General features: G+C 36.1%; 1 protein-coding gene and 1 long non-coding RNA gene across 4 annotated transcripts in view; one reads left to right on the top strand and one right to left on the bottom strand.

Moving 5' to 3' along the window:
- Positions 1 to 8,253, top strand: part of LOC128250804 (uncharacterized) — a 17,154-nt gene extending 8,901 nt beyond the window's left edge. Inside the window, exon 2 of the long non-coding RNA XR_008266784.1 lies at positions 7,153 to 8,253. This is a non-coding gene — a long non-coding RNA (uncharacterized LOC128250804). The remainder of the gene's footprint in view (positions 1 to 7,152) is intronic.
- LOC106873240 (RING-type E3 ubiquitin-protein ligase PPIL2) overlaps positions 1 to 11,135 on the bottom strand; it is a 105,634-nt gene that overhangs the window by 69,862 nt on the left and 24,637 nt on the right. For all 3 annotated transcript variants that reach the window (XM_052976763.1, XM_014920512.2, XM_014920513.2), the window contains exons 3-6: positions 9,235 to 9,297; positions 8,475 to 8,526; positions 7,530 to 7,581; positions 6,492 to 6,583 (exon numbers count right to left, since the gene is read on the bottom strand). In XM_052976763.1, the coding sequence (XP_052832723.1) occupies positions 6,492 to 6,583; positions 7,530 to 7,581; positions 8,475 to 8,526; positions 9,235 to 9,297 (259 nt within the window). The remainder of the gene's footprint in view (positions 1 to 6,491; positions 6,584 to 7,529; positions 7,582 to 8,474; positions 8,527 to 9,234; positions 9,298 to 11,135) is intronic.

Raw genomic sequence — 11,135 nt, 5'->3', positions numbered from 1 at the left:
GATAAGAAATAGTGAACCACCTAGATATACATGACAGGACTGAACCTTATGCACCAAGAAAACCTCAGATAACACTGAAAGACCATAAACCAAATTTTTGGAGTGCCTCATTTGCCCCTTGAAATCAGATATTGGGAGGATAAGTAAGATGATAATAGAAAGAATAATGCCAAAGGTGGCAAGCTGGCAGATAAGGCAGCAAACTGGCAGAAACGTTAGCACGTAGGGCGAAATGCTTAGTGGTATTTCGTCTGCTGCTACATTCTGAGTTCAAATTCTGCTGAGGTCGACTTTGCCTTCCATCCTTTTGGGCTCGATAAATTAAGTACCAGTTACACACTGGGGTCGATGTAATCAACTTGATCCATTTGTCTGTCCTTGTTTGTCCCCTCTATGTTTAGTCCCTTGTGGGCAATAAAGAAATAAGAAAGAATAATGCCAAAACTAAGATCTAAAAGCACTCTAGCACTATGGTCAGACACACACGAGGTAATCGACTGGTTTAACCAACTAGAAATAAATAAACAGTAAATTCATTCAACTGGATATTGAAGATATTATGCCAACATTAACCCTATGCTCTTAAATAAGGCATTAATCTATGCTAAGAATAATTCAGATCTTTCTAGAATATGAAATCAACATAATACTAGCGGCATGCAGATTTTGATGGTAAACTGCGGAAGTGGTCCGATAGAGAGGACATGTTCGATATAGCTATGGGATCCTTAGATTCTGCATAAGTCACTGACCTAGTCACAGTCTATATCCTATCCCTGATCCAGTCCTATTTCCTGGGAATTGGCAGAGATCTATGCAGGGATGATGCATTATTCTTCATAAATAGATGCAGTAAAACAAAAAACCTTTATTCAAGTTCTTTAAAAACTTTGGGCTCTTAATCATCATAGATAAATACTGTAGAGTAAACTTCTTAGATGCTACTTTCAATTTAAATACTGGGCGCTTGAACCATTTCATAAATCCAACGAGAGCCTAAAATATATAAATGTTAGATCAAATCATCCACTATTTATTATTAGGGGACTAGTAAAGAACATTTCAGCCAGAATATTCAGATTATCTGCTAATGAAGATGCAGTCAACAAATACGCACCCTACTATAACGCCACTCTGGCCATGACTGATTACTGTGCAAAAATCAAAAACATGAGTAGTAGTAGTAATAATTATAGTATTAACCCAGATGGCTCTGGGAATAACCCCACCAAACATGACAGAAACCACACATACAACATTAAAAACCTGGGTAAAAACAACCCAAACCATAAGAACAGGACAATCAGAAGTAGGTACGTGAGAAGCAATAATGAGATAGAGCAAAATAGCAATGGACAATACATCAGCACTGTTAAACATGGGATACCAGAAAATTGCAACACCACTCCAATCACCCAAAGAAATAAACCTAATAGGAGATACAGAAAACATGATCTCCTCTGATATAACACAATCTGGGGCTCGAACATCTCATCCAGGATTGGGAAGGCACTCGATTGTTGCTTCCTTAAAAACAGCATATACAACCAGCAATTTAACTGGTACACTGTAAAACGGACATATGCAAATTCGTCAAATATGGAGCACCACATTCATATGATTAACAATCAAAAACCAAGACAGCATGTGAGCAACATCGAAAATAGGCCCATAAAAATTGAATGAGACCCATATAATAACCCTAGAGACAATGAAAATACCAACCACACAATGCATCACAGTCACAATAACACAAACCAACTGAGAAACGACAACTACAACAACTTTAGCAACCGACCAACACATGATAGCCCAAACAACACAAACACACAGAGAAATAATATAAATAATAACAGGATAGCCACGAGCACAAATGAAAATAGCACCAACTGGATGGGTACTGGTCATACACATGCAAACAAGAAAATTGGCAACCTATGTTCAAGCAGAGACTGACTGAAATGTCCTCTGGGTAACCAATGCCAGAGCAACAATGTGGTGTACAAGTGCACCATAAATACTAGCTCATCATCATCATCATCATCATCGTTTAACGCCCGCTTTCCATGCTAGCATGGGTTGGACGACTTGACTGAGGACTGGTGAAACCGGATGGCAACACCAGGCTCCAATCTAAATTTGGCAGAGCTTCTACAGCTGGATGCCCTTCCTAACGCCAACCACTCAGAGAGTGTAGTAGGTGCTTTTACATGTCACCTGCACGTATGTATATATTGGTGCATCAGCCAGTATTTTCAAAAAAAGATATCGAAACCACATCGCCAGTTTTCAAAAAATCCTTAAACAGCATGCAACATTGCTGGCTGATTTCATCTGGTGACTCAAGAAAGAGAAAGTAAAATACAACCTGACCTGGTCAATAATTACACATGCGAGTCCTTATAACACACTATCTGGGGAATGCCAGCTATATTCCAAGGAATCACTGTCTATATCATTGATGATAAAAAGAGGATTATAAATAGATTTGCAGAATGACTGCCCAGATGCATGCATACAGTTAAGCACACCTTCACTTAGTTCAATGGAAACCACACCTAACCAATACAAACCAAACACAAAAAAAAAAAACACGTAACCCCAACCATTTGAATTCACTGCCCCACCCACCTGAGTGATAACCTCATGAACAACAACCATGGAACTTCTATCAAGGAAGAACTGAATGAGAATGCTACATGTATTTAGGTATGTTCATATAGAACTGTTGCAGAAAGCAACCATAGGTCACTGCAGTATAGTTTTCTTCAGAAAAATTATTGACCAATTAACCCATTTAAAAAGGGTTGATGTAATTATATACTGCTTGAGTTAGGACCAGTCCACCTACCAACTGATAGGCCAATTAGATGTTTCAGGTAAGTATTTACAACCCAACAAGCTGGTCCTACCATTCTGAGTGTCAACTTCGTTGTCATGTCCTACCACTTCGGCTCCATCAACTTCATCACTGCATCCTATTTTGTCAAATTTACAGTCATCATGCCAAGCTCCACTTGTTTCTTCCGGTTCGGACGATGACTCGGAGAGTGAGTATTTTCCTAGTTCAGAATCAGATGATTCCAATAGCGATGATGATATTCCAGTGAATCAAAGGTACAGGTGGGCAGCAGTAAATACCTCTGGACAACAGAATGATGTGTGGCGAGCAAGAGACAATTTTGTCCGATGGCATAAAGGCAAACCTTGAACATGGAAGTTCACTAATGGAAATCTTCCACAAGTTTTTGACGGATGAAATGTTTCAATATATAATGGATGAAATGAATGACTATGCTGAAAAACCATCCCCAGCATGTCAGATCCGGGCATGGCAGTGATTGGTTTCCAACTACAATGAAAGTTTTGTTTGCCCTGCTGATACTGATGGGCATCGTGAAGAAACTGACCCTGGCGTCATATTGGAATCGACACCTTTCTTTCTGGAAACGATGCTGCGTATTACATTTCAACTCAGGCAAGAACCAGGATGACAAGCTGCACAAAATATGTTCTATTGTTGATGAAGTGGCGGAAAATTTCAGAACAGTGTATGTCCCCACACAGGACATTTGTATGGACAAGAGTTTATGGAAATTTAAGGGAAGGCTTCAATTCAAAACAATACAACCCAACCAAATGTGCCCACTTTGGAATCAAGGTTTATAAAGTATGCCAGTCAACTGGCAGAGCCTGTAGATACATGTGGAATTACAAAATCTACACTGGTCAGGACAGATTGGATCTTCCAGCATCTACTCTAGTATCAGCTGATGTCATGTTGTCACTGAATGAAAACTTGTTTATGTGGAGAACTGGTTTTCCTTCCTGCAGCTTCAGGTGAGGAGGACTAATGCCTGTGGGACTGTGAGGATACACGGGAAAAACATGCCACCTGAACTTCACAAGATAAAACTTCTAAAGGAAGAAACAGTGTACTGATGCACTGATAGTGGCATTCTTGCTCTAATGTGGCATGACAAGAAAAACATCTGCATGTTATCCACAATGTATTCTGCAAGCATGAAGGACACTAGGAAACAAGATGTGGACAGTAACACCGTAATGAAACCAAGTGTAATTGTTTCATACAGTGAAAGGATGGACAGGGTAGATTGCTCAGATCAGTTAGTGACAACACACAAATCGGTGCCAAAATTTGTGAAATGGTACAAAAAAATTTTTCTTGTATATTGTTGACACATGTGTGATGAACTCACATTTGATTTGGCGGTGTGGGGGATGGATTGACATTCAGGAATCTATAGTTCCGTGAAATGATAGCAGCATCAGACCTGCCAAAAGTATAGAACACATGGATATCTCCACTCTTTCTTCACCACATGGCGAAGGGACATGGACATTTTCCATGACTGTTTGCCCCATCACCACCAAGAAAACAAATGCTTCAAAGAGATACACAATATGGAAAGCAAAAGGAAAACATAAGGAAACAAGATACCATTGTTCACAATGTGGTATGCTACTGTGTGTGGTATCCTGTTTTGAACTCTACCACACTAAAGTCAATTTTTGAATTTATGTGATTGTAAATACATGAAGTTGATCTGACTTGTACTGTTGAGTGATCTTATTCAGGAATAATACCGCATGAGTGTCCTGCACAGGGACATGGTTTAGGTAAATAAACAGCACTTGCACTAAAGCGGTTGGCATAAATATATGCTGAACATTATCCTGCACCAAGTGCTGACCTCAATTGGCACAATTACCATCGCTGCACACAAGTAACCAAATGAATCACCACCGAAAAATTGATTAAAGTGGCTGTTGTAAGTATATGCTGAACCATTGTTGTGCACTAATTGCTGATCTCAGCCCAGATGATTATTATCGTCAATGCAACCTAGTTGCTTGATAAAAAAAAAAACATTGTCACAACTAAAGAGACAAAAGTATGTTTTATTATGTTTATATACAGTTATATATGTTCATAAATGATACTTTTGAATGCAACTATGTGTCACTAAAATATGTTAACAGTTACTTGAGTATCGCTTTTTTTTTAAAGTGTAATAGACAAATTTACTTAAGAGACAAAAATATGCTTTATTATATTTATATACAGTTATATATGTTCATATATGAAACTTTAGAATGCAACTGTATGTAACTAAAATATGCTAACAAAAAATTACCACTGGAAAACTAACGAAGCAGTAAAAATACATAGATCTAGTTGGGAATATATGCATGTGTGTGTGTGTGTATCATCATCATCATTGTCATTTAATGTCTGCTTTCCATGCTGGCATGGGTTGGACAGTTTGACTGAGGACTGGTGAGCCAGAAGGCTGCACCAGGCTCAATCTGATCTGGCAAAGTTTCTACAGCTGGATGCCCTTCCTAATGCCATGTAATATGTATGTGTGTGTGCATAATTGAAAAGATTTTGAGTCAACATTTATTTTCAATCACTACAATTGTTTGTGTGTGTGTGTGTGCGTATGCCTGTGTGTGTGTGTGTGCATGCATGTGTATGTGTATACATATAGATGAGTGTGTGTGTATATATGTGTATGTGCGTATATTTTGGACTGTTGGCATATGTATAGTTGTATGTATGTTTGTGCATATATACATGCACATGTATGTATATAAGTAGATATACATGTATGTGTGTCCAGTTATCGGCTGTTGTAGAATGTACCATTGACCCTGCGTGATATAGATATAGAATGCATCAAATTGTCTACACCCTACCCTAATCTTAAAGTAACTGTGATGATAGACGTTTAATGTAGTTATCTACTGACCATAAATTGTAGGAATTATGGCCGAAATTGGCCAAGTGGGCGGGGGTGCTGACGTCTCTGTGGATATGTGCATGTATGAATGTGTGTGTATATGCTTATACTCATGCTGACCTAGATTAGCAAGTATACTAACCTTTTCATCCCCTAGACACTTTTGCCTGCATATATATTTTTTTACCTTTCTCTTCTTTTTTCTAGTACAATTCCCTTGTCTTAAATTTAATGTAACTTAATCCCTCCTTTGTCCATCTATTTACTTCCCCTGCAGAAAAAATTTTTTTCTTTCTCTTTTATTTACAGTTATATGTTTTTATTTACAAATGTTTACCATTTTTGTTATGGAAAGTTAATAGTAATGAAAACTGTAGCAATGCTTCATTCCCTAACTTGACAGGCACCCAAACTCAAGATCTTTAGTGAAACACCAATTTATGTATGGATGTACCTGATGTGACCCAGACTGGACTCATAGTTGAATGCCTGAATAACACCTCATAGCATCATTGGGGCCCCGAATATGAAGTGCAATTCATTAGGGGAAAAGAATTATGTTTGTGCACATATATAGAGAAAGGCATTACCAGTAAGAAAGTTAATACAGATGCATATAAAAAAAAGTATATATCCAAAATCGTAGAAATATATGTACACATGAACTCAAAAATCACACACATACAGAAAGGAAATACTGTAAAGAAATATGAAATACTTCACCTCATATGAATACACATTGCCACTAGTAGCAACAGCCATGATATGGGTGTTTTCATTGAACACTTTGTATGTAACTGGGCAATGGTAATTTCCTGTAAAAGATCACACAGATATTTAGAGAGGAATAGAAAGGCAGCATTAGCTGACTTAGGATGGATAGTGTTTGACAGTTTACTAGAGGTTCAGGAAGTGCTATAGTAGTAGCACAAACAAAAAAGAAAGGTTACAATGAGGGAGGAGGGTGGTAGTAGTTGTAACAGTATGTTTGTAGTGGGTCAGTTAAATATTTTGATACCAACCCATCAAACACTACCTCTGGTTCTCTGGTACAAATTTCTTGTTTTTAAAGTAATGTAATTGTTAATTTATGTACTAGAGGTCTACTTAGTAATTACAGAGTTAGTTTACTATATTCTTCATTATTTTTCAAACAAAGTGAAAAAAAGATAAGGTGTATTTCAAGAAAAATAGGGTAAAGAAAGGGTCTTTGTTAAATCAGTTCAATGACCTTTCATTTTCTTTTAGAAACATTGTCCCAAATATGGGAGTAGTACAGTAATGAGGATGCAGGTTACTTGTGTAGATGTAATGGTAGTACAGTATTATGGATCTAGGGTGTTTTCTTTGCTTTTTTTTAAAATCAATTCATCTTTCTTTTCAGAGCTTTCAAGATGGTTGAAGTTACTTTAAAACCAGCAACTTGATTCAGATGCTGTAACTGAGTAAATTCTAAAAAAGGCATCCAAGGGGAAGATGGCGGTGTTAAACCAGGTTACAAATTTAAGTCTCCCACCCAAGAACCCAGAACACAAAGAGCCAAAGCAAATACCATAAGGTATTCCTTCTGATAACTCTACCAATCAACCACTCCAGAAGGGTACTTGTAGTTGTATTAGCAGCATCGCTCCAGATGTCACCAGCTCTCTAATGGGGTTCTGGGGTGTTTCTATGTACAATAGCAGCATTGTCCCAGATATATGAACAATATTGCAGTACATGGGCCTCACAGCCATTATCTAAAATACAAAAATATCTTACCGCTGGAGTTTTTGAAGAAATTCAGTTTAATCATCTGCTTCATGGACATTTTCTGAAAGGCAAGAATAAAAATAATGAACTGATGATGATAACTAATGACGGTGATGATGGTGCTGGTGATAGTAGTAGTAGTGGTGAGGATGATGAGAGTAATACTGGTTTCAAATTTTGGCACATGACCTGTAATTTCAAGGGAGGGGGCAAGTCGATTACACTGCCCCCAGTGCTAGGATGAAAGGATGAAAGGCAAAGTTGACCCTAGTGGAATTTGAATTCAGAACGTGAAGATGGACAAGATGCTGCTAAGCATTTTACCTGGCGTCCTAATGATTCTGCCAGCTCACCACCTTGGTGACGACTAATAATGACAACAATGTTATCATTGAATATCAATGAGCACTGCAACCATGCACACTGACGCCACCACAACCAATAACATCTCCATCACCACTACTATGCCACTCTACTGTCATCATCACAAACCACCACCATACCATCACCATTATCACTGCTACAACAAAGAATCTTGTACAAATGCTACAATCACCACCACCAAATAACTACTGCTGCTATCACCATCACTAGTGCACAACCACTGCTGTCCCACAACTACCATCACCACTAATATCACACAACTATAGTTAATCCTTTTGTTACCATATATCTGTTGAACTACATTGCATTCGTTTCAATTAATTTGGAAAATAATAAAGAATTTGATATATGTTGGTCATTACTAAGCTGCTAATTAGAATGTAAATTAACAAGGAATTTTCATGAGAAATTTTTATTGAGATCACTTCTATGAAACTTTGCATCATAGAAGCAGTGGTGGTCTTGGGCAGGTTGGGACCAAAAGGTTTAAAGTATGACAGTAATCATCACCATCAGTACCACCAACACCTCCAAAATTAATTCTATGGCAATGGTATATCTTAAACTTACCTCCCCTGTGACAGGATTTTTGCCATATTTCTTCAGGAACGGAACAATGTTTCTGATTGTTGGAAAAAATAGAAGAAACTAAGATCAACAATGTGACAGACGAAGCAATAACTTTAGAATGTCATAGACACACACTCAGATATGTGTGTGTGTGTGTGAAAAATATACATATGAATAAATGGATCACTGAAGGACTAATATGCAATAGGGAATACCTGATTAAATCAATAATAGTAAATTATAATATATTGGAGAAATTCATGAATAAATGTAGTCTAGGAGTGATACATTTGCACATGTGCTCTGAAACATATACAAAATCTCAAAGAGTATGTATATGTAGATTTCTAGATAAAAATTAAAATCATAAATACCCTAATATAAACATGATAATACATTTTTATATAGACATTTAATATATATGTATACATTCAAACTTTTATACACATGCATTAATGCACAGACATATACAGATGAACACAAAGACACACACACAATTGCATACATGCATACCTATATACATATAAAGACAAATACAAGTATTTCAAATTATATACAACATAAATTCTTGATAAATTATCTCCACCTCTAGAGGATGTATCATAATTACCGAATTGCAATTAAAACCAGCTCCACTTAAGAAGGAGAGATCATCTTAAGAATCAAATATTCAAAAAAACTGGTGTACATATATGTACATAATCTAGTATATTAGTATATTAACTATATTATATAAGAGTAGGTAGAGAATAGTACTCACATCAAGTCATATATAATACCATGCTTCGTGCAGTAAGGATGTTCAAAAGGTTGTAATGACAGGCTGGAATGAGACAAAAAAAAAATGATGGGACAAACAGATAGGGAGACAGTTAGATATATAAACAGACAGATAGACACATGGTTGTATGTGTGTATGTGTGTATGAGGGGGGTACCCAAAAGAAACTGGAATTTTGCAATATTTTATTCACCTAGTTTTATATGTTTACACTTTTATTGCCTTCAAAGTATTCTCCATTTGAAGCAATGCATCAGTCCAGAATTCTGATCTTATAATCACCTCTACTGGTATTACAGTTGAAGCATGGTTTTAAAATGTTTATTTATATTACAATTAATTGTAATAAAACAGACCTTGCTCGTGCTGGTGCCATGTAAAAAGCACTCAGTCCACTCTGTAAGGTAGTTGGCATTAGGAAGGGTATCCAGCCATAAAAACTATGCCAAAACAGACAGTGAAGCCTGGTGCAGTTTTCTGGCTTGCCAGCTTCTGTTAAACTGTCCATCCCATGCCAGCATGGAAAATGGATGTTAAATGATGATGACAGTTGGAATTACTTTTACCTAAAGTATCAAAATCTAGTTCGGAAAAATTATCATTAGATTTAATTTCACAATTTACACTATTGGTTCTAGTTGTGCCTACAGGTTTTGAGTTGAGATACTGTCTAATTGTAATTTTGTTATGCACTGCTAAAATTTCAACCCAATTTCAAGTGGTTGAATAGGAAAATTTTACTCTATGGTGATTAAAAAATTTCCCATACTTACTTGAAGGTAGGAAATATTTATCAAGTGAAGCAAAGAATTTCTGAGAAATATTAGTAGCTACGGAATATGTGAATGGTGCATTATATCAGATAATATTCCTTGATTTAGTCTTTCTATTATTTACATATACATTATTCTTAATATTAACATCATCAACATGTTTATAATTCCTAAGTCTAAAATCAGATGTTCTCTTGCTGTAATATCTGTGCTTAAAGTTATACATACTAATAGACACATCATCATCATCATCATTATCATTATTACTAATGTTTATACCACTCATACATTTAGTATCTACAGAGTTAAATTTATGCTTGTTAATGTTCATCTTCAATACTTCCTTTTTTACTAATCGTATTTGTATCATTATTCTTATTATTATTTAGCTTACTTAAATAAGATTGCTTCATGTAATTATTTTTATTGCACCCAATCTAAAGATTCATTATATCAAATTTCCTATTATTAGCAGAAATTTTATTAGTATTATGATATGGGATAGAGCAAATTTTGTCTTCAGTTTCAGATAATGCGTGGTTAAAGTAATTTTCATTTTGTGAAAATACATCCAAATTTGTTTAACAATGAGTGCTTTATAGATATCTGCCTAGATTTATTAATCCCTTTTACTTTTTATTGTGTGTGTGTGTGTATACAGGGGTTAGACAAAATAATGAAAACACCTTAAAATTTCAAACAAATTTATTTTAATATGGGGTAGGACTGCCTTTGGCAGTAATTACAGCTTGAATTCTACAAGGTATGGACTCGTACAAAGTTTGAATTATTTCCAAAGGAAATTTTGTCCATTCTTCAGCTAAAACAGTCTCCAGTTCTTGTAGTGATGATGGTGGAGGATATCGACTCCTTATTTGTTTTTCTAAAATACACTATAAATGTTCAATAATATTGAGATCTGGGGACTGTGGTGGTCAGATAAGATGGTCAACTTCACTAGAATGTTCCTCGTGCCATTCAGTAACAACTTCAGCTGTGTGAATTTGTGCATTATCACCCTGAAAGATTGCGTTTCTCTCTGGAAACAGTTCCACAACCATAGGATGAATTTGATCAGATAAAATGCTTAAATAGTCTTGACTATTAA

The sequence above is a fragment of the Octopus bimaculoides genome, chromosome 25 (genome assembly GCF_001194135.2).
Source record: "Octopus bimaculoides isolate UCB-OBI-ISO-001 chromosome 25, ASM119413v2, whole genome shotgun sequence".
NCBI lineage: Eukaryota > Metazoa > Mollusca > Cephalopoda > Octopoda > Octopodidae > Octopus > Octopus bimaculoides.
This window is presented reverse-complemented; position numbering and strand designations above follow the sequence as displayed.